We start from the raw sequence: 24,102 nt of genomic DNA on the forward strand, positions 1-24,102 counted from the left end.
AATGGCTACTAAGAAGGCCGTTTTATAAGTCAGGTGTTTGAGACTACTTTTATGCATGGGTTCGAATGGGGGTCCCATGAGCTTAGCTAGCACCACGTTGAGGTCCCATCCTGGCGGTGGGTTCGAAATAGGAGGGTGAAGTCTCTTTACTCCTTCCATGAAGGCTTTAACCACTGGTACTTTCCACCACGAGACCTTGTTATGGGATGTGGTGTAAGCCGAGAGGGCTGCCAGGTGTACTTTCAGCGAGTTAAAAACCAACCCTGCATCCAGCAGGTGGAGCATGTATGTCACAACGTTGGAAGGAGTGCAATCAACCGGGTTGATTTGTTTATTCTGGCACCAGATAACGAATCTTTTCCACTTATCAAAGTAACAGTGCCTTGTATTTGGTTTCCTGGACTCCTTTAGAATGTCCATACACCTCTGTGGTAATTTGAGATGTCCAAACTCTATGACTTCAGGAGCCATGCTGCTAGGTTCATAGAGTTGGGTTCCTGATGCACTGTTTGACCCTGTTGCTGGGACAGTAGGTTGTACCAGGCTGGGAGTCTGATGGGTTCGCACACCGCCATCCTGCGTAGGTGTGGAAACCATGGTTGTCTCGCCCACATGGGAGCAACTAGGATGAGCGTCATAGATTCCTTGTTCATCTTGTACACCACCTTCCTGATGAGAGGAGTTGGTGGAAAAGCGTACGCAAACATCCCTGACCAGTTCATCCACAGGGCATTCCCTTGGGAGTCCGGCTGGGGGAACCTGGATGCAAATCCTGGGCATTGTTTGTTTTCGCTTGTGGCGAATAGGTCTATAGTGGGGAAACCCCACTGAGAGAAGAGATCTTCTACTACGTCTCTGTGAAGGACCCATTCGTGTTCTTCTGGGAGGGAGTTTCTGCTTAGAGCATCCGCTAGGGAATTGAGCTCCCCTGGAACATGTTGCGATGACAGGAAGATGTTCCGTCTGAGTGCCCATATCCATATTTTCTGGGCAAGCTTGGACAGATTTGGCGAACGAGTCCCCCCTTGCTTGTTCAGATAGAACATGGCTGTCGTGCTGTCCGTCCTGATCTGCACCGACAAGTTCAGTAGATGGGGCTCGAACGCCCTTAGCGCTCGGAATACTGCCAGAAGCTCTAGCAGATTGATGTGGTTCTTGGCTACTGAGTGAGACCAGAGACCCTGAGCTGTGTGGTGGAGATGGTGAGCTCCCCACCCAGTCAGGCATGCATCTGTAGTCACCACGGCTTGTACTTCGGGATCGTAAAAGGGTTTCCCCTTTGCGAGATTCTCTCTTGTCCACCAGTGTAGGCTCTGTACGAGTGTTGGCGAAACGACCACTAGATCGTCCCAATGACCACTTGCCTGAGACCACTGTTTCGCCAACCATTCCTGCATGGGACGCATGCGCAGACGCGCGTGGGGGACCAGGTAAATGCATGACGCCATCATGCCCAGTAACCGCATAGCTTTGCGTACTGTTATCTGTTGACCTGACTGATAATGCGGAATTTGCAGAAGTATGTTCCGAATTCTCTCTTCCGAAGGGAAGGTCAATCCTTTCTGAGTATCTAGGATAGCTCCTAGAAACTGTTTTGAGGTGCTTGGCACCAGACTTGACTTTTTCTCGTTGATGGAGAAGCCTAATTCGTGGAGGAGGTCGATAGTCCTCTGAATGTTTGACCTGCAAATTCCTGGGGTTTCCCCCGTTATGAGCCAGTCGTCCAGATAAGGGTACACCGGGATTGCTTCCCTGCGTAGGTGTGCAGCCGCCACCGCCAGTACCTTGGTGAATACCCTTGGTGCTGAAGCTATCCCGAAGGGCAGTACCTTGAATTGGTAGTGGCGACTGTCCACCTTGAAGCGCAAGTACTTTTTGTGCGCTGGGAGCATGGAAATATGAAAATAAGCATCTTTCATATCCAAGGTTGCCATGTAATCCCCCTTTTTTAGGAGGGGGATTACCTCTTGTAGCGTGGTCATACGGAATTTTTGGGGCTTGACATATTTGTTGGCAGGCCGTAAGTCCAATACTGGGCGCATTGTCAAATCTTTCTTTGGCACAAGGAAGTAAGTTGAATAGATACCCTTGTTTACCTGGTGTCCTGGGACGAGTTCTATCGCGTCCTTTTCTAGCAGAATGGCGATCTCCTCGAGAAGGATCCTTTGATGCTCTAGGGAGTGCACTCTTTGTCGTGGAGGATGATTCCGGGGACGCTGCAGTAGTTCTATACAATATCCTGCGGATACTGTTGACAGCACCCATCTGTCTGAGGTGATCCCTTCCCAAGCCTGGGTGAAGGTGGAAATGCGTCCCCCTACTGGGGTTGCGTGGCAAGGGACCCTGAACTGAGCGTCACTGTTTTGGTGGAGGCGTGCCACCGCCCTTGTTGGGGCTGCCTCTGCCTCTTCCACGACCTCTCTTGTTACCCCTGCCGTAACTCTGGGTAGACTGCTGGTTGTTATTCCATTGTGTACCTTGTCCCTGGGCATAGTTGCCTCTTTGTGAATTTTGGCCGCGTGGGCGACGAAAATTATTGTTCCCCCTCTGGTTAGGGGGTTTGTTGGTAAGCTGGCCAAGGGATTTGAGAGTCTCATATTCATCTTTGGCATTTTTAAGTGCGTCTTCGACCGCTTTCCCAAACAATAGGTCGGGTTCCACTGGCTTGTCTATTAAAGAAGCCTGGGTTTCTGTCTTGAATCCCGACTGCCGTAACCACGCATGTCTCTTGATAACAGTACCTTCTGCTATCAATCTCCCTGCGTTGTCAGCGGCGTCGAAAGTTGCTTTTAAAATGCAACCAGACACGGCTCTCCCCTCTGCCGAGATCCGAGCCAGCTGGCCCTTTAACGGTTCTGGAGCAGAGGCAATGAGCGCCGCGACTTCTTCCCATTGATGGCAATTGTAACTAGCCAACAGGGTGGTGGAATTCGCAATCCTTGCTTGGTAGGCGGACGTTGAGGCTACCTTTCTGCCAAACCCGTAAAGTTTTTTGCTCTCCTTGTCGGGAGGAGCTTCTGATGAAGATAAGGGCGTGCCAGCCCTCTTTCTAGTGTTGGTCACCACTAGGGAATCTGGTTTAAGATGTCCCTTTATATACAGAGGGTCAGACTGGGCTGCCCGGAAAATCTTTTCAATTCTGGGGTTGACAGCTCTGGTGAGGTTAGGATTCACCAGGGAAGGATCTATTCTTCGTTGGATGGATTTGAGGATAGGGATGGTCTGAGCGACCGGTCTTCTCTCTCCTACAAACTCCTCCGCGAAGTCCCTTTCCTCCTGTACACCGTGGGTGTCGATGTGGAAGTGTTCCGCTGCTCGAGCGAGAACCTCGTTAAGGAGGGGCTGGTTATCAACTGGAGAGTCAGTAACTGGGGCTTCGCTTTGTACTGGGGAATCTACTCTGTAAATTTCCTGCTCATCTTCTCCCTCCTCCAGGTCCTCATCCTCTGCATAGTAATCTGTCCCGGTTTGTTCTTCCATAATTGCAAACTCCTGGTCCTCTTCAGGGAAAACTTGTCCCTGATAACTGGGGAGTGGAGTAGAATATGGAGTGGAGTAAGGCTGAACCTCGAAGGGTTCAGGTCTTTCGACCCGGGGCTTTTTACTTAGCGGGATAGGATCGGAGGAGCCTGAGGGTGTGGCCCCTTGAGGGTTATATGAAAGAAAGTGTTCTGGGTTCTTATCATAAAAATCAGCCAAGGAAGACATCCTAGACATAACCCTGTCTATGTCTTCACTGGACCATTCCCTGGAACAGGGTATTACTTTAGCAGGTGATTTATTTTCAAGGGTAGACTTGTGTTTGCTTGTCTGCTTAGGCTTTACAGGGGTGGAAGGCTGTGCTTTCCGCTGTTTCCCCCCTTCTCCGTGCGTGGAAAAATGTTTTCCCTGTCCCTTGGGGGCCCCAGCGACTTTCGACGCCTGGCGTCGAGGGTCTGGAAAGGTATCTGTGTGCTTCGGGCGTGGGGCCTCACTGGTGTTAACCGCGGTCTCGGTATCTTGGAGCGCGGCCTGGGGGTGGAAGTCGTCTTCGTCTCCCGACGATCGAACTTCCGTTAGTGTGTGTAGCGAGGCACTCTTGGCAAGAGTGGATGATTGCCTTGCGTCGTGAGGCGATCTCGATCGAGAGCGCCCAGAGGACACCGAGTCGGACCGTTCTTTTTGTGCCTCTTTCCGGGAAGTCGACGTCGTCGAGGTCCGGTTGGTCTTAGTGTGTTTAGTGTGTGTTAGGTGTGTAGCGCTTGCGTCGCCGGGGGTCTTCCCCATAGCCGCCTTGCCGGACGACCTTCCGAGGTCGGGGACCTGCGCTCGTCGGCTGTCTTTCGACGCCGTAATGCCCTCGCCGTCCGAAAGTACGGCGTCGCTGCCATCGCTGAAGGCGCCCTCCGCTGCCATGGCCTCCTGCCTGGCGTGGTGGGCCCAACGCTTTGTCGAACGGTCCTTAAGTGTCTTAGGTTTAAACCTACTACACGCTCTGCAGTTCGCTTCGGGGTGATCCCTCGGCAAGCAGAGATTGCACGTGGCGTGCCTGTCGACCCAAGGGTATTTGCGATTGCACTTGGGGCAGAATTGAAAAGGGGTACCCTCCATACGCACCTTAAGGCAGCGGGCTGCTAAGTGTAGGAATATATATAAATGTAACTATATATCAAGAGTGAAGAGTATGTACCACCCCCCACTCTCCCTACTTGTAAGGGCCGAGGCCAGCGGCCTACTAGGCCCGGGCCGAGGCCAGCGGCCTACCGAGGCCCAGATCCGTCGTGCAGCAGTCGACGGTCGATGACTTCTCCAGCCGTCGTCGAGGTTGAGGGTCGACGTTGGGGTGGGGAAGGGAATGAATAAGAATTAAAATTATAATAACAGCAAAAGTATGGCTAAGGCCAGGGAACTCCGCAAGATGCTTCCGACCAGTATGGCGGAAAAAAACAATCTGAGGATCCTACACGCGTGAGGGATCTTGGGTACAGTGGACGTCACACTAGGGATAGTATTACTGGCACGCCTGTGTCGACGCCCATTTTCGACTTTCGAAAAACAAACTGTAATACTCCGCAGCTTCCACTAGATGTCGGCCTATGCACAGCATGTGATCTAAGCAGATTCCACAAGCCTCAGAAATATATATATATCTTCACCCCCCTATCCCCAGTTGCACCCCCACATCCTTGGACAATAAGGTCACCAGTGTCAAATTCCTCTGTAGATTATTGGGAATGCATGGGTTTGGGGAAGTCCTGAGAGATTTGGGAAACTACCATTTTGCATGTGGATGGGCTCTCTATCATGCATATTATCAGAGATAGTGTGCTCCATCATTGTGACAATTGCCCAATGTATCAGCCAGCCCTCACCCATGAGCCCTAATGTGCATCGAACCACGGTGAAGGGTCTCTGGGTGCGTAGTAAGTATAGCGATCTGCCACTGTAAATATTTCAGGAATATTGCCTATATTAAATCTCTTCTGGTCTGTACTGTGTAGCTTCTGTATTGCTGTAAGGCTCAGCCAGAGTGGGATCTTTCATATGTTTATCCCCATGCGCCTTAACATTCTATGTCAGGTTCTCTGTGTATACCCCACTATTGGATGTTTCAGAATATACCTAGGAATGTTTGCATGTGGGAGAGCTATAACGTCTTGGGGTGTAAATGGTTTCATCACAGCCAGTTCAGCAGCACGTCAGCTGGAGGTGTCCTTTTCATTTTGCCATATTTTTATCCAGCACATTTGGGCTGCAGTATAATAAGCCTTTCATTCTGGAAGGGCCAACCCACCACATCCCTTGTTAGCCTTTAGTATATTAAAGCTCACTTATGCCTTTATATTTTGCCACAGGAATCTATTGAACTGTCTAGATCTTGTATCTGTCATGGTCATGAAATCAGGGGCACAGGCATGCAGGGGTCGCATGCACAGGAGACCTGGGTGGACACTGTCCTGGCTCCTTTGGCGCAAGGCTCATGAACAAAAGTAAATAAGAACATCCATTTAACACCAAAAAGCTTTTATTATGACCATAGCATTTCAGATGCATTAACCTTGAACATTCCATCCATTAAGCAGGATGCATTAACCTTGAACATTCCATCCATTAAGCAGCCCCAAGTGCATTCTTGGGTGTGACTGCTAATGGATTGCCTTTGCACGTGCTCAGTCTCTAGGAGTGTCAGGGTGTGGCTGGTAAGCGGGCCCTAATGGGAGTGCCCACGATCTCAGCTATAAAAGCTGCCCCGATCCTCAAGACAGATGCTTCGCGTTAATCTGCACTGGCAAGCAGCGTAACGCTCACCATCGCCTGAGGTCAGACTTTACTTTGAAGATCCTGCTTCCTGAACATCCGGCTTCCTGCCAGCATACTTACCAACTGGGGGAAGTTGTTCTTACCTATACATCTCTTCAGCAAACCAAGTATTCATCTTTACACTTTCCGGAACTCAGAGTCAAGTGACAACACAACATTGTAGGGCTCGGAAGGGTTACTAATAATGTGTAGCAATCTATGTATCTTATTAGTTGAGTGTTTTTCTCAATATAAACCCTGTCTGGTCCTGATGTACCAGCCTGGGAAGCAATCGCTCGAGATGCATTGCCAGGCATTTGGCCAAGATGTTTGCATCCATATTGATAAGTGAGATTGGTCTGTTTGACCCGCACACTGTCATGTCTTTGCTGGCTATGTGGAATACCACTGTGTTCGCCTCCATCATGGAGGATGGGAGGTGCCCGGCATCTACAGCTTCAGAGAAAAGCAACATTAGTCGAGGCACCCAATGGTCTTTCATTGCCTTGTATTGTGAAGGCATCATGAAGCAAGACAAAGACAACAGTTTCAAAGTTCAAAACAAAACGGTTTATTAAATCGGGATGGTAGAAGGTCTAACTTGCCCTATACTAAGGTGGAATTTCCCTACCTGAACAAAACTAAGGAACGTCGGAGACAAAGACTTCAACTAAAAAGTCTGTCTGTGTCCAAAACCTATGCTTGCCCTCACAACTAAAGCTAAAAAACGTGTAGGGATATCAATAAATCAAAGAAACAGTGATTAGCACAAAGTTCCGAGCTTCTTCCAGCTCCTAGCTTCCTTCTCAGCTCCCCTTCCCCAAGTTCAAGGAAGTTGCACAAAGTCACCAAATTACCTTTCTCAAGGTTCAAAGCAGTTCCACAAATCCTTTGGGTTCCCTTGCCAAGGTCCAAGGCAACACAGTTCAAAAGAAAAGTCTTGAAGCTTCATTCTCAAGACAACCTTGGCGGTTCCTCAAATCTCAGGGTTCCCTTCCCCAACACTTCAATTTAGCCACTTGTACTTTTATTAGTCTTTTAAAAAATTCAACAACTTTAGATCAACCTGACACTCTTTCGGGATTGCGTCACCAGCTTGCTTGCAGTGCTTCTCCTTTACTTGCTTAACAATGACTTTTGGTTTTCGCAATATAGGGCTCACTGGTCTAGGCTCAGCTATCAGACCACACGGTCCACCCATCACAGGTAGCGCAACCAGGATACATAGGCTCTTCAGCTCACAAAGGTTCTTCTGTACTAGCCCGTGTACAAAGTCACACTCACTTGGCTTTGTCGGCCTCTTGGCTTTGCCATAACGTGTCACACACCTCCTGCCAGTCGTTGGCCTTGCCACACTGCATCCATTCATTAAATTCACTGTGATGGTTTTACTCATGCCCACCTTTCTATGGCTCTCATATAGGTTTCTCACCATTCACCTGTTGCACTTTAACATTCTCTTGGCTCGATCCAGTGTGGTTTAGTCGACACAGTTCTTTATACTCTTCTGACCTTGGCAATGCATGTTCAAACCATTTTTTCATACGTTAGACAGTTCATGGGTACTACAGCTTCCATTAATATTATTTGCTTTCCCTCTTTACTTAGGCAGTACTTTTTCCTTTTTTTAAGCATTTCCTTAATTATTGTCTATTGGCTTTGGCAATGTTGGTATACCCCCTCAGTCACCCTTCCAGGCTGCTCACTTTCATTTAGCTTCCGATACAAAGAAACTCACACTCTTCCGTAGGGAAAACAAAGTTCTTCGCGTGTCTTTCGCTTGGCAAGCATGTTAATTGGTTCAACAAATGATAGATGCGGTCATGATTCCTGCCCCTCATCTCCCCACCTCTCCAAGATGTCAGGCTGGAGCCAGGCCACGATCACCTACATGGCCCTCAAGGGCCTCTCCATCCCTCCAAAGACCTACTTGGAGTCAGACTTGGCACTTGTGGCACCAGACACACTCACTCCCATAGGATAACATTGGGAATTGGACTTGTAGTGCATTGATGGGGACAAGATGGATGCCCCCACATATTTCCGTTCCCAGAACTGCATGCGCAGTCTAGTCTTTTTGGGTGTGGTTCAGCCCAGAGACACCTGGGATACCCAGAGACTATTTAAGCCATGCCCAGGCTGAGAAACATGCTTTGTGTTTTCTGCACCTGCAGCGTGACACTCACCGTGTTTGGATCGGTCTCCAGTAGGCCTGCATCTTTCTTCTGCGCTCAGCTCCTGCAAGAAAACCGTTAGCTCCTGCAAGAAAACCGTTAGGAACAGCCTTACCTTGCGGCGCTTCTGCCCATCATTCATCGCTTCTTCTGTTCTGCGGGCATCTTCGGCGATGTCATTCCCATCCCGGCACGCCGCTTCCTAAGGAAAAGGGAAAAGAACAGAAAAAAGGCATTAGTAAGCATTCAGCAAATCTTCGCTTATTTTTAAAGACTATACGAGCTTCAAACGCTTACCTGAATCCCAGCCGCTCTGGGGGAACTCTGTCTCTGGAACTTCTCATCCATCTGCAAGAGGGAAAAGACACTCCAGGTTAGCGTGGAAACATCTAGAGGCACTGCATACTGCACTTACTCACCGCATTTCTTCTTCATAACCGGCATCCGCGCTGTAAAATACTAAAGTTTGAAATCTAGGAAATGTGTTATGAATTTTGGGGATGGGTAGAATAGACACCCATATGAATGTATAAATGTTGGTATGAATATTGTACTTATGAGATGAGACTGGAAATTAGAATGGAAGAAAATTAAACATTGGGTTTGTGATCCTTTTGATGATTTATTTGAATTGTGTAATGAAATGAAGTGAACATTTTTGTATTGGTAAAAAATCTTTTGACTATACATTTACGGCATCCTGTTATCATTTATCGATTGGTTAATTTTGTTATTTCCGCTTCTTTTCTCAGCCTTTTACCAGCTGCCATTGCGGGTTCCTTAGGTTTCAAACACACTTTTTTCCACCATGGGTGCTCTTCTTTTGAGTGCTGGTGCTGTGATGCCAAAGCTTGACCCCCGGGTTGCGTCCGCTCATCCAGGAGCATATTGGTGTGCACAATTTCGTGGCCTCGTAAAAATCACCAGGAATCCTCAGCGTTGTCGAACAAATGCCATTGTTTCTGGTGTTGAAAACACTGAATGGATGGAAATTTAAGATGGTAGCCATGTTCAGAACCTTTGAGAGCCTCAAACAGCTGGTTGAATTCTCTGTGCCTCTTGGAGACTTCCATAGAGAAGTCATTAAACATGCAGATACTTACACCATCTCTCAGCATTGGACCCTTAAGTCGGAAGGCCTTCAAGATGGTTCATTTGTGTTCGCCTTTGTACGCTTTAGGGATAGGCGCCCTATGAGCCCGTTCGATCACATATTCCCTGGGGTTAGGTAGCTAGAGATCCTCCTGGAGCAGATTATATATGAAACCTGCTATATCAATTCCTTTCATGTTTTCCAGCACACCAACCAGAGGTACATTGTTACTTCTGGAGCGATTCTCTTGGTCATCAATTTAAGCATTGGGTGACTAGGTTGTCCTCCAGCGCACTGCTTATTCTCTGTGGTTTGCTCATTCTGAAGTTCAAGCAGCAAGTTAATTCCTTCATTTCATTAACAATATCATGAATGGTGGAGTTTGTGTCTTACGTACATTGGTTGAGGGTTTTCAACTCTTGTAAGATCAGATGCAGTTGCGCTGCGGTATCCATCTGGCACGTACCCCTTGTCGATCTTCGCAACCCAGCCTGCTTCAGTGTTGGCCGATCCTGTCCACATGACTGAGTCCACTCGGCGGTCTGGCATTCTGTTCTAGGACACTCTTGTCTGTGGCCACATATATATGCCCATAATGGTGTTGCCAATGGACAGGAGTCCCACCTTGGGTCTGTATCGGCCTTCCAGTCCCCATTTGCTCTGTACGTAATTGGGATGGCAACCGCTGGATATCCCTATCGAAGCGACCCAACTCTTCAAACGCTCTATACCTCGCTACCACCATGAGCAGCTGCAGAGCCCATCAGCGGGGGCAGGAGCAGTTGTGTGTGTGATCAAGCACTGCAGATTCATGGGCTGCATGACCCGTATATGGGCCCCACAGTACTCACAGGCTTAAACGCGGTGGCAGTTGAAAAGCCGCCCTGGGCCCGACTGCGTCATCCTCCTGTGTATTAATGAGATCATGGAGGTCATCCTCAAGTTCAATACCTCCCTGCAGCGTCTCTTCACTGAAGCAGGTGTCTCTTCCCGGGCTCATATGACATTGCATTGCACAGCATATCACAGGCATGGAATCGGGCCCAACAAGTAGCCTCCTCCTCGACCCTATCCCGCAGCTTTGCGCCTGAATCACCACAGCGGGGGAGGGGAGAGGACCGGGCCCGCGGGACACACCACTCTGTGTTCAGCCACGGTCGCCTAAGCTAGGATATGATATCCCAGCTGTGCCAGTCAGTTATCATGGGCAGCAAACCCAGTTCTCTGTCCCGCCGCCGCCCGTAAGTACAGTGGGCAGCCCATGACTCCGCCGCCATCACTGGCTGGGTCTCCACCATGCAACTTCAAAGCATCTCAGTGGGCGTTCATTGCCACCAGGGCCTTTGGGAACAGGCCCATGGGGGCGCCTAACCATGCACGTAGCCTAGTGGCCATCTGCACTGCACCTCTGAGCTCTCCATGTGCACCATTTCTCGTGGCTTCTCATCCCCTCCCGGGGAGTTCACACTTCAGGTGGCCATCTTGCTCGGGCTCTCGAACGCCTCCAACAGCATGTAGGTTTTGAATGAATTAAGAGTGCATGAGCATATTTGTGTCACTATGTCAAAAAATGCTGTACTGCATTTTAACATGAATTGGGAATACATGATCTTAAATATTAATTTTCAGAAGTAATTTCATAGTTTCAATTAAATGATTATTGATTTTTCCTAAAATAACAGTTTGATTCAATGGGAACCTATACCTGCAGAAAAAGGTAGTAGTCATGGTGGTGAAATTTGTGTACTCATCAACAAATCTTTCTTGACGCTCATTATGAGGAAACATGTACAACAATTAAGAATGCAATAAAAAAACAAAACAAAATTTTATGGACTTGTTTTACAGAAACATATTAGATACGGGATGGACCACCCCAGGAATGAACCATATGGTTCAAATTGAATTTACAGTCATGTATCATACAAAAAGTATCATCTTCTTGGACCTGGACTCATGCAAATCCTCTAATATCGATCACTTGAAAGTACATAGAAACTCAACACTGGTGCATTCAGACATCCAGGCTAAAAGTGGACACCACAAGGCAACAACAGAAAAACCCATATGGCGAGATGTTGAGAAGACGCACAAGACATTTTCAAGAAAGAAGCAGCATCAAAAGTTGGGAAAAGATTTTTAAAAACAAGGTTATACCAGCAGTAATAGACAAGCAGCTACAGAAAATATTAGGGCTAAAGCCAGACAAGAACTCTTTACTCCCAAGACCAGAAACACAATCAGATTTGGCACTGTTATGGCATTTGTGACTCAATAGTGTCTGAATAACAAAGAAATATGTCAATACTGGAGAAGAACTGCCACATTTTATGTGCAGGTGAAGACCATGATTATCTTGGAAAATGTTTTATATGATACATACCAAAGTCAAAACTTTCAAAAGCACATTTGGATCCTGAAATTAAGAAACCAGAAAAAATATGATTGCCAACATTGCCACTTGGCATTTATTTTTACATTTTTGAATGTGGAATGTGTTCAATGTGCCCATTTACATTAATTGAAACATGAATTCATAACTGGAAGCAAAAAGAAGATTACAATAGGACATTTCATAAATTGCACAGTGAATTACATTGTTTATTGCATGATGTGAGTGCAACAAGGATTATATGGACAGCACGAAAAACAATATTCTGAGATAGAACCTCATAAAATAGAGGAGTCATTGTAAATGCAGACAAACGCTATCCAACAGAAATGCACTTGATGGCAACACATGAAATGGAAGTAAGAAACCAGTTACAGTATTGATTTCATTTTAAAACAGAAGGTTGGTGATCAAAACCTGGATTTACGCAAAAACAAAAGCCTTTAGATATAACACATTAAAGCAGGTGTCAATTAGGATCCAGCACATTTATATCACCTGCATAGTTTTAATGTTCCTTGTTACCTTCTAAGAAAAATGTAATTTGCTCCTTTTTCTAAAAGCAAAATGCACTGTATATGTTTGCTCTCTGCCTTATGAAATCAGAAACCGATATTTGAGCGTTACAGATACATTTAATTTTTAGATGTATGCTTTGCACAATGAACTCTGAATTTGGGATAACCATCTGAACCCTTTAGTAGTTTCTTTGGTTAGCCAAAAATTGCCCCTTCAGGTATTTTTAGGTCTATAATCTTCTAATGAGTTTGCCAATAATATGGAAAACCCCACAGATCATTTTTTTTATTTTTTATTTATTGTGGCAATTCATCAAAATGCTTTTTCTATAGTTAAACCTTGGCCTGCCTAAACTGGTGGTCCAACTTTCTAATACTTACAGTGTAATATGTAGCAATCATGCAATTCACTACTATAATATGGAGGAATTGGTATTATTTCGTAAATTAGTACATTGTTTTATGCTCACATATGTAATGTTGCCCGTTACTCAGATGTGCAAAAAATGGCTTTCTGGGTGGGTTAAAAACCTATTGAAATGTACCACTCCAATGTGGAAGAACTTGTATGAATGAGTAAATTAGTCATTTTCAGTGTTCGTATACAGATAATCCGCTATTAAGATGCATCAAATTTGGCATTCAGTACTGTGCAGAAACATTGCTGAAAATATACTGCTACTAAGCAGATCTATAGAAAGATTTAATGTACTTTGAGAATATCAACTCTGTATGCAAGGAGTGTGGACACTGCAACTTGCATAATAAAATTGACTAGGGATTTTATAATATATTTAGGATTAGTAATAATATTAAGTGTGCATTTATCATTTTTTTTGGATTTACTCATCTTGAAATAATCAGCCCTAAGAAAGCTTTAACTAATTTTTCTTTATTTAATTTATAACACACAACCCGAGACCTGTAGGCTTAAGGGCGCACAGACGAAACACCGCAGACAAAACAGATGAAATGGCAACTCCTGTTTAACTAAGTAGTTAAACATTGGTTGGCCCATCAAAATTGATAAACATTTTACATGAATGCTAGGATTTGTGAACTGCTTAATGAGAATTATTTTGAAATTAGAACTAAACAGATTTTGCATTTATTATTGATTGTAAGTTAAAATGACAGAGAAGCTAAGTTCCAAGTCATCCCTCGGATTGTGGATGTACATTAGGACATCATCTGCATATAGTGAGACAATGTTCGTCACACACCCCTATTCAGAGCCCCCTATGTGAGTGATGGAGCCTTACCATATCGGCAAATGGTTCAATGACAATAGCGAATATGAGCGGGCACAAAGGGCAACTTTGATGGGTCCGACTCTCGATCTATAGTGTTGGATAATATCCCATTGGTGCACATCCTAGCAGTGGGTTCGGTATGCAGTACAGGTATATAAAGGGATGAATTGTGACCAGAAACCGCACTGTACTAACACTTTAAACATATACTCCCAGTACACGAAATTGAAGGCCTTCTGGGCGTCTAGCGTGGCCAAAACCACCTGCACGGAGGGGTCTATGTGAGCCATAACTGCAAATTCAAGCTTGCAGATCTACCTGGTATAAATCCTTCTTGGTCTGGATGCACTATTTGCTCCATAAGTGGCAGGAGTCTTTTCACCAGAATTCTGACAAAAACTAACATCTAAATTTAGTAATGACTACAGCCTATAGGACTCACACTCATCTGCCGGTTTCCTGGGTTTCAGAAGCACTATAATAATCCCTCCTCTGATGGTTGCTGGTAGCAATCTATTTGCCATAGCTTCCTCTCATAGCTCCAGCATAGTCTAACTAAGGAGAGCTTTATGGTGTTTGTAAAATTCTGCAGTAAGCCCATCAGGCCCGGGAGCTAAACGTAAGGGGAGACTATCAATGGCCATGCACATTTCTTCTACAGTTAACAGTAGATCCAGGTGCGCTCTAGAGTCAACCACTAATTGCGTCAGAGGTAAATCATTTAAAAACTCATTGATCTGCCCCATAGTACAGGAGTCCTGCTGCGTATAAAGAATAGTGGAAAGATCTCGAAGCGCAGCATTGATTTCAATATTAGCATAGACTCGTTGGCTTCCAAGAACGTGAAGCACCCAATAAGGACAAATATAGTCTCAGGTGGAAGGACCATGGTTAGACTAAAGTGGGGAAAAGGATGTTATTTTTAAAGAAGACAGCTGGCTTCCCAGGCAGTGTGAAAAAAAACGCCTTGTTTTGAAATGCAAATCTCAATTTCGCTGCGTAAAGCATCGAATATAAAAATAGATTGGTCTCATGGTTGCTTCTTAACGCTCAGGAAAGTCTGTCGCTCTTATTGGACCGCATTAGAGAAAAGTGTGGGTTATATAAAAACCCTGTTAGGTCCCAGATATAGTTCACCATTATCTCAAGCTGCTTGCAATATAGCGTCCCTGTCGTTACAGTTGAGCAGCCGAGCTATGATTGGTTGTGGTGGGTCACCCGGTTTAGGGGGGCCCATCAAGAGATGGTTGATCCCGAATTTTCTGCAAAGTGTTTTCGACAAATTGTTCCATTCGGCTTCCAGAGTGGCCTTCTGGAACCCCCAATATGAGCATGTTGTTTCTGCTTGAGCGCAATTCCGAGTCATCGAAATTCTTCCGAGTAGCCTTAAACACAGATGTGAAGGAGTCAAGTCACTCCTTCAAAATAGACACCTCGTCTTCAACCACTCTTACCCTTGTCTAGGCCTCCGTAATGTGGTCCTGAGTCTTCTCCAGCTTGGAAATCATTAATGGTGATGTCATCCAGTTTGGAGTTCACAGAGGAGAAGCCTGCTGCCATATTTGGAAGGATCTTTTGCAATTCAGTGTCGTCTGTCATAGTTGATCCAGTGGTGTCTACCAGTCACACAAAAGGTTCTTAGGGTGAAGCCACTCTCCATTCATAAATACGTAGCTCTAGAGGAGAATGCTGATTACAGGATCAACAGCAGAAACGTTCGGAAAATGCTCATTAGGTGCTAGTCCCATAATGTAGAGAAGCTTTTGGGGCATAAAGAAGTGCCGGCAATGTCAATATCACTCTCTGCCTCCAGCCCCAGAATGGGCCATGTACGAGTTCTCAAAAGTTCAGTGGGGATAAAGCAGTATCACAGCCCAACTGACACAAGAGGCAGACACCACCTCTCAACCATATCCAGCATTCACCTCATACTTCCGACCTTTGAATTTGAATGCAGGTATGAGCGTGCCTCCAGTATGATAGCAGTCTGGAGAATGCCAGGGCCAACTATCACAGCCTCCATTTTCAGAAGGTGCTTTTAGGCCAGGTAGAGTCCCGGAGCCCAATGAGCAACAGTTTGCCATGTATCCGTCTCACTGCCGCAGGGCCGAGGCGAAGACTTGCAGGCGTCAGCGCAGTCAGAGGCTAGAACAGTGCCCAGATTAGGGTTTGAAACTGAGGGGAGCTGGGAGCTATTTAGCTCCTGTTTGAAGCCAAGTAGAGCATGGTTAGCTTGACACCAACAGCAACCAGGAGCTACTTTCTGCTCCCCAGGACAACTGGTGCTGAACAAATGCATCCATTTGAATTTAACTCTGGGCATGCGGGACAATCTATAAATAAACATTAGGACACACCTATAAGACATTTAAAGCAAGGGTGCTGTTGAGCAGCCGTCGGATGCAGTCGTAGATTCCCACTGCTCCATCGGGTCTGCCCATATCTTGCAAATATCCTGCCTTTGTAGGAGAGGAAACCGAGTGGAAACGGTACCGGAGGAGAGGGGAATGTGAAGGGGAAGTTCCGCCGAAAATCGGTACCGCTTTAGTCCTCCAAAACCGTCTGACCAATCACTGCAAGCCTATGCGGTGAAAAGCCTGCAACGCCCGCAGTGAGGAAGAGCTTTACTGGGCCGCTGTGAGTGGGAGGATGAGACCCGTTGCTTAGTTCAGACCGCTGGCCCTGCATCTCAGCGGATGCCTGGTGGGACCCCACCCCCCTGAACTCAATCAGCCTGCGGCAGTGCGGCACCGTGTGGGGATTCCCAAACGGTGAAGAGCTGCGACGAGACGACGCTTGGCTTGGCGCGGGTGCGCCACGCGTCCTAACAATCGCACTGCACTATCCACGCGGTGCATCTGGATCCCAGCAGCAGAAGCCCAACAACGGCAGACCGCATGGCTCACAGCCGGTTGCCCTGGTCGCTGAGGACCGGAGCACGTTTAGCACTGCTCCAGAACTTAGAAGGCCCAGAAGGCGTACAGGGACTGGATCTCCTCAACGCGGGAATACCTCCCCCACCCCCCGATACGCTGGAGAGCACCGCCACCGCAGAACAGATTTACAGATACTGGTGTGCACTGTGGGGGCAGGAAGTAACGCAAGGTTGGGCCACCTTAGCAGCTACGCAACCTTCATACAGACCACGCCAGGCAAGTAAGTGCGATCTCGATGGGGCCCTAAGTGGGGGCATGTCATCCATGAGACATCGGGGCTAATTTTATGCAAGAAACAGGGGTATAAAAGAACACATAGGGCTCCCCAGAATTGACACCCCCACCATCGATAAGGGTCTGACGGGAGATCCGGGAAGTTGAGAAGCTGAAACAGAGTTGGCTGTGAGCAGGAGCCACTTCCTCCTAAGAGAGATCGCCACACCGCCCCTCCGGGTCCTCACTATAAGTGCTGTGTTGCCTCGCTCTGGGAGTGAGTGGAGAATTGTGCGGCGGGGGCTCACTGGTGGACACGTCCTGGTCCTGCCGCCCCACCTGACTCCCATAAGCAGCAGAAAAGGTGTTCACACACACCGATACCAACCACACAGGAACATGCTCGACCATACATGGTGACTGGCCAGTGGCGGAGATACTGCACAGTTCTTCGAACAACGAGCTGGAGGGAGGGAGACCCCGAACAGAACCGACGGAATGCCTATGATTGGGAGGACCACACAGGGATTGTAACACAGGCTCTGAGCTGCAGAGGGTCACGAAACTCCCAATACCATGAAAAAATGTTTCTCCCCCAAACGGATACACATTCTGATCAGCCCACCGAGTAGAAAGCAAAGACTACTACCAGGGTTGGAGGCCAATCAGGTTTGATCCGCTATCCGGGTAGAGAGCAAAGACTACGCATTGGAGTTCCTGTACTCTGAACCCCCCAGTCCCGGATTGATCACGATGGCGGATCAGACCCAAATGGCCTCCAACCCTGGTGTGTGGGTAACTCATTGGCCTACGTACCCTCCGGGGTAATAACCATCCACCCCACCACGTAACCGGACTGCCGATACTGACCTCAGGACAAGAAAGACGCTTGTTACCAGACCAGGCTACTGAAACGACACTGATGGGGAAACACCTGCTCTGCAAGGCGTCGACACAGAATAAAATTGATCGGTACACAATGAGCACCCCGGCAAAGGCCCCTGACTCCGCAGACAATGTTGGAAATGGCACTACTACTCATGAGACAAGTCAGACCCCATCAATCACGGACATTATGGCAGCCATTGGTCCAGGACGTCGGTGGAGACTAAAATTGATGGTCTAACCTCTGAGATATCCTAGCTGTGACAAGACATGTGGAACTTGATGTCCCGAATGGGGGAAACGTAACAACAGACTTCAGACACCGAAGACACAGTTAAGAAACTAGAAGAACGCCTGGGACACATGGAGAAGAAGCTCACCACCCTGGAAGCTAGAGCAGAAGATAGCGAAGGCAGATCTCATTGCAACAACCTCCGCTTCCTGGGGCTCCCGGAAAGGGAAGAGGGGCCGTCTATGGAACTCTTCCTGGAAAGCTGGCTCTCAGACCTCATGGCCCCTAAAAAACTCTCCAACTTTTTTTCCCATCGAGAGGGCGCATAGGATCCCAGCTGGCAGACTGATAGCCGGAGCCACCCCACGCACAGCGATTGCCAAACTTATGAACTATAGGGACCGGGATACACTCCTCCATATGGCAGGAGCAACTGGCCCAATTACATATAATGGGAATCAAATTAGGTCCTTTCCTGATTATAAGAAAAGTCCAGAAATCCCATCAGTCCTATGATTCGAAAACTTGCTTCTCTAAACATTAAATATGCACTCTTTTTCCCTGCCACCCTCAACTGTATCACAACAGTAGTCCATGTGTTCCACAATCCGGTAGAGGCCTGGGAAAGGCTAGAGACACAGGTTCTGTCCTCCCCACGTCCGAGAGATCACGCATCGCGAACGGGAAAAGGGCCAAGATAGCCCGTACCAAGGGCAAACCCTCACATCACGAAAGGAAGACACGAATGACAACTCACCTGGAAACGCAGGAAAGGTCTGAGGATTAACAACAGTCCGGTACTGCTTCGGAGGAGAGACTCTCCCTGCTTTCTCCCCCCCTCTCCACGGCCATGATACACTCAATGTCTGCAAGATGGAATCCTGTGATGGGCAGCCCGAGACATGGGCAGCCCGGGACGGGGATGAGGAGTAGTGGACTAACCCCTGGGGAGTTCCCCGAATAGGTTTTCATGAGTTTATGGTTTTATGTGTTTGGGCGACAGGTGCTTCTGGTTGGGGGTGGGGGGAGTTTATGGGGCACAGTTAGTACACATGTGCGGTGAGGGATGCAGCCGCCCACGTTCAAAACCTGCGAAACAAGAGGCTAAAGTACCCAGCACACCCGGGGCAGAAAACGAAGAAACCCCATTCTTTGGGACTGGATTATCCAGATGGTTTAGGTTTATGTTAAACAGTTACAGGGCAGCGGTGCGATCGATGCGGTGGGCACACCAGGACACAGGGCGGGGTGGAACACTGAGGGATGGGGGGGTCTGCATGACATATGATCCTTATTGATGTCACGGTACACTGAACACGTGAACAGAACACAAGCAGGCCAACTGTCACTGTTGACCTGGAATGTTAACGGCCTGGGCTCCAGTATCAAAACTGAGGTTAGTGCTCCAATACCTTAATCGACACTCCCCTGATGTAGCCTTACTTAAGGAGACCCATCTGATCGGAACAAACTGCGGTTTCTTTGAAAGATCTAGCTACCCACATACAGATCAGGCTGGGTTCTCGAGGGGGACCAGAGGCACGATGATAATTATTCATAAACATGTGCCTTTTCAGATCAAAAAAGTACAGGCCGATCCCCGAGGCCGATTTGTGGTGGTGCTTGGAGGTATGTGGGGGAGCAATGGGCCTTATCGCAGCATACACCCCCGCACACTTACAAAAGAGCTCCTTTGTGAGCTACAAACAATGTTGGTGGAAGAACGAGCAGATTCGTGGGCCCTGAGAGGGGATTTTAACGAGGTTATGGAGGTACAGATCACATAAGGGAAATAGGATCCGGAGCACCCCGACTATGCTATACACCTTCGCAGAAGCAATGGGGATGTCAGAGACCTGGAGGACACTGCACACCACTGACACTGGGTTCTCGTTTTATTCCAATGCTCGAGAATCGACTATGTTTTGATCCCTCGGAATATGTCCCATAGACTCTTATCTGCTCAATTCTTAGCAAGAAGAATTTCGGACCACTCCCCCCCGATTATTACCATAAAAGGTACACATCACAAACCAGACGCCATCTGTCGCCTGAATACATATTACTTGGGGTTGGCCAAGATCGCTGAGGGACTTGCGGAAAAGACCACTGAATATTTCGATCTGAACGAGGGCTCCGTGGACTACCCGATTACTAGATTGGAGGAATACAAAACAGTCCTTCAGGGGAAGCCATCTCCTTGGTGTCGGCACATCGTAGGTGCCACACCCAGGAGATTGCGGAGGCAGAAAGACAGGTATCCGAACGAGAGGAACAACTCTTTGAGCTAGGAACTAAGACCTCGCAAGAGGCCTTGATAACGGCACAGGAGGCCTTAAGAAATATGGCCCTGGACAATGCCCGTACCGCTCATTGGTCGATTCGGAGCCAAATCTAAGAAAAAGGGGATAAGTGTTACGCTCACCTGGCTCCCACAGGGGAGTCGGTCGGACCCGGACTGCTGCGGCCTCCACCCACGTGATGCGTAGTGCTGCGATGACTGACTGGATCTGCCCTCCTAATCTTGTCTGCTTGACCCGTAGAAATATTCTCCTACAAGTGTAGAGATGGATTTAGCCACTTGTGGATTCAAGTGATAGCACACCCACTGTCCTCCCCACTAATCACCTATGAAGCGCCCTCTCAGCAATCTCACCTTATATTCTTGAAGGATGAGCCCTCCATCCTGCGAAGCACACATGGGCGCGTTGATGACCAGTTACTTCACTGGCCTGAAGATATTGGAAGAGTTGTAGACGAATCCTGACTCCAAAAAGGTCCTGGCGAAGAGCCGTAAGTATATAGTTCATAAGAGTTCAAAATGTCTGGAATTCACTCCTGTCCAATTCCTCTTTTATCTTGCAGCTTTGACCCAATAAGATTGACAGCTGAAAGCGCTCCGGTAAAAGTCTGTTACCCAACACTGTCCGTTAAATAATGCATGGGTTAAACATGCTGCTTTCTCCTTATCTTACAGGTGCGGCATAAGAAGATGTGGCGCGCTGATGAATTATACCCCCGGCGGTAAAATCAGGTAAGCATATGGCGGCTAAAGAGAGTGTCTCTGTCTGTTCTCTCTGCTCACCTTGTTGTTTCTTGTCCCCCTTAGGTGCCGGGATTCGGCGATGTAAAGATGGAGACAGCGCCGGATCGAAGAGATGCTGCGTGGAACGGTGAGTATGGCGCGGCGCTGCTGCTGGCAATGCGACGCGTTTAAAACAAAGTCTTTCCTCTGGTTTGAAGATACGATGAATCCGGAATCAGGTTAGAAATCAGGTAGTACTCTTGTTCTAACCTTTGCTTCTTTGCTTCTTTCCTTCTTTCTAGGTGCTCCAGGTTCGAGGCGGGCGTGGCAGAAGGCTGGATGCTGCTGCTGGCACGGTGAACATTACGCTGCTGGATGCAGAATAACGCAAAGCGTGTGTTGCTCTTCGGGCGTGGTTTAAATAGCCTCCAAAGTAGTCCCAGGTAGGTATTCCTCCCCGACCACACCCGAGTAACAAAATAGTCCCTAAGGTAAAGTAGTCCCTTCCAGGCCTCACATGGGCTTGGATCTTCTTACAGCATGGTCTGCATCAGGTAAGTGTGGCACCTATGAGCCTGGCGCCTATGGCGCCAGGACTGATGTCCCATATGAGCCTGGCGCCATAGGCACCAGGACTGAACGCAGACAACCCCTAGCAGGGGTTGCTGGGTTTTCTCAAGGCGACATGATGCCTGCTCCCGGGGCTGATGGACGTGGTCTGGATGCCCGGGGGTATGCATCATGACAATAAGGCAGGCAAGACACTGGCCTGGCTGGAGAGACGCGAACAAAGCAAGGTACAAGTTCAAGCCATCCGGACGACCGATGGAGAACTATTCATGGCAGGCTACGACATTATGGAGGCCTTTGCTAGTTATTACGAGCAACTCTATTCTCCACCTGTGGATGGCCTCATGCCCGACCACTCCAATTTTCTCGTCCCGAATGAAATCCCACGACTCTCCAAACAGCAGGCCGAACAACTCGACTCTGAGATCGCAGAGGATGAGGTGCAAGACGCCTTAACACAGCTCCAAACTGGGAAAACCCCAGGGCCCAACGCCTTTCCAACGCTTCGGCGGCACATTAATCGGACACTTGCACCGTATGTTTCTTCAGAACAGGGAACTGGGTGCACTTCCCCCAGATCTCAGAAGAACATGCATGTGATTCCTAAACCAGGCAAACCCCCGCAATATTTCGCCTCTTATAGCCCTATATCGCTGATAGTGCGGATTAATGCCTAACACGTCCACTCGTATGAACCTACGCAGGATCCAACTCACTGTAGACCGAGTTCCGGAGATATCGGACCCGCTAGGCTTACTAGCGGTCAATTTTGAAAAGGCATTCGACTCGGTAGGGTGGGAGGCCCTGTGGGTAATCATGAGACAAATTAACTTCGGGCACAGTTTCATCTCCTGGGCTAAGCTTCTCTACGAGTCCCCTGAAGCGACCGTGAGAGTGAATGGCAGGTCGTCCAGAATGTTTCCACTGCGTCGGAGCACCAGACGGGGCTGCCACTTCTCCCCCCTACTATTCATTCTTGCTATCGAACCACTGGTGATCAAGCTTAGGACGGCGAGAAACTGGTCCGGATTCATCTGGCCGGGAGGTGGTGAAGATCGACTCTTGCTATATGCGGACGATCTCCTCATCTACCTCAGCAATCCTGTGGTCTCCTGCCCGATCGTGTCCCAAACTCTTAGAAAATACCAAAACTTTGGAGGCCTCAGAGTGGACAACCAGAAGACCGTTTCTTTCCCGATCCAAGGAGGTGAGGCCGCAAACCCTGAGCCTTGTCCATATCATGTTTCTATCCTGGGTTTCACATAGCTAGGCATACGTATTAGCAAAATGTCCTCCACCTTAATTTACAACCAGTAATGTATAGATTAGCTAGGAACATCTCTCATTGGCAGTCTCTCCCACTGTCACTAATGGGCAGGGCTGCGCTGTTCAAAATGATGACGCTTCCAAAACTCCTGTACGCCCTACAGAACTCTCCACTCCTCATCCCCCTCAAACCTTCGCAATAATAGATAAGAACCTACGAACACTGCTTTGGGGAGGGAAACAATCCAGAATCGCTCTCACAACATTGCAGCGTTCAGTATGGGAAGGAGGCATAGAGCTACCAAAGGGCTACCATGCATTTGTGCGTACTACATGGCCGCACAAACCGGGATAGTAAATGATTGGTTACATTGCGACTCCACCCTCCCACATGTCCGTATGGAACTATCCGCTATGCATCCTGTCTCAGGCCTTATACGCTAACAGTAGGAAAGTATCAGGAATGCCACGAATGTCACTCCATATCCGAAACATTTGGAAGGAGGCACATAGACACATTGGTTGGGGAAAAACAAACAACACTAGCCCAACCCCGATGGTACAATGCGTACCTCCCAGAAATACAGAGAATTTGATATTTTGGGAACTGGGAAAGGCAAGGTAAATGTACATTAGCACGCATAGTCCATGAGGGACGCATACTGGAGTTTGACACCCTGAAAGAAAAATTCAGTCTACAACCCATGGACCGATTCAGACAAAAACAGCTTGCTCACGCCATTAATGCTCAGTTCCCGGAACTAGCTGATGTGCCCCCCTGCTCCCAACTGGAAACTAACTTTCTGCAGAACGTATCCCATCCAAGGTCACCTCCACGGTTTACCAAGCTCTTAACTCTTTTGGAACCAAGGAACTCACTAGGCTGAAAGAAAAATGGGAAAGAGACCTGGGCAGGTTGTAATCAGATGAATGGGTGGACGCATTGATGTTTCCCCGAGATATAGGCATTGATGCTAAGTTAAGGCTGATACAACTTAGAATTCTGCACCGATCTTCCTACTCTCGAACGAGGCTAGCCAAATGGGGTGGGATGGACGATGAGGTTGGTCTTCGGTGCAAGCGCGAAAAGGGTACCTTTTTCCACATGATCTGGGACTGCGACGAGCTGCAGAACTTCTGGGCAAGGTGCACCGACAGGATTTCCAAGGCATTGGGGTCCCCAATTCCAAGAGACCCGAAACTGATGTTGCTAGGGATCTGGGGGAGGTGGATTTCACCAAACACAAAAAATCATTTCTTGCTGTT

General features: G+C 47.9%; 1 protein-coding gene across 4 annotated transcripts in view; it reads right to left on the reverse strand.

Moving 5' to 3' along the window:
• TUBGCP2 (tubulin gamma complex component 2) overlaps nt 1-24,102 on the reverse strand; it is a 704,444-nt gene that overhangs the window by 455,251 nt on the left and 225,091 nt on the right. For 3 of the 4 annotated variants that reach the window (XM_069611057.1, XM_069611056.1, XM_069611058.1), the window contains exon 5: nt 11,930-11,962. The exons of the other annotated variant lie outside the window; for it this stretch is intronic. In XM_069611057.1, the coding sequence (XP_069467158.1) occupies nt 11,930-11,962 (33 nt within the window). The remainder of the gene's footprint in view (nt 1-11,929; nt 11,963-24,102) is intronic. 4 annotated transcript variants of the gene reach the window in all.

Source organism: Ambystoma mexicanum, chromosome 8 (genome assembly GCF_040938575.1).
Source record: "Ambystoma mexicanum isolate Mex_15411 chromosome 8, UKY_AmexF1_1, whole genome shotgun sequence".
NCBI classification, from domain to species: Eukaryota; Metazoa; Chordata; class Amphibia; order Caudata; family Ambystomatidae; genus Ambystoma; species Ambystoma mexicanum.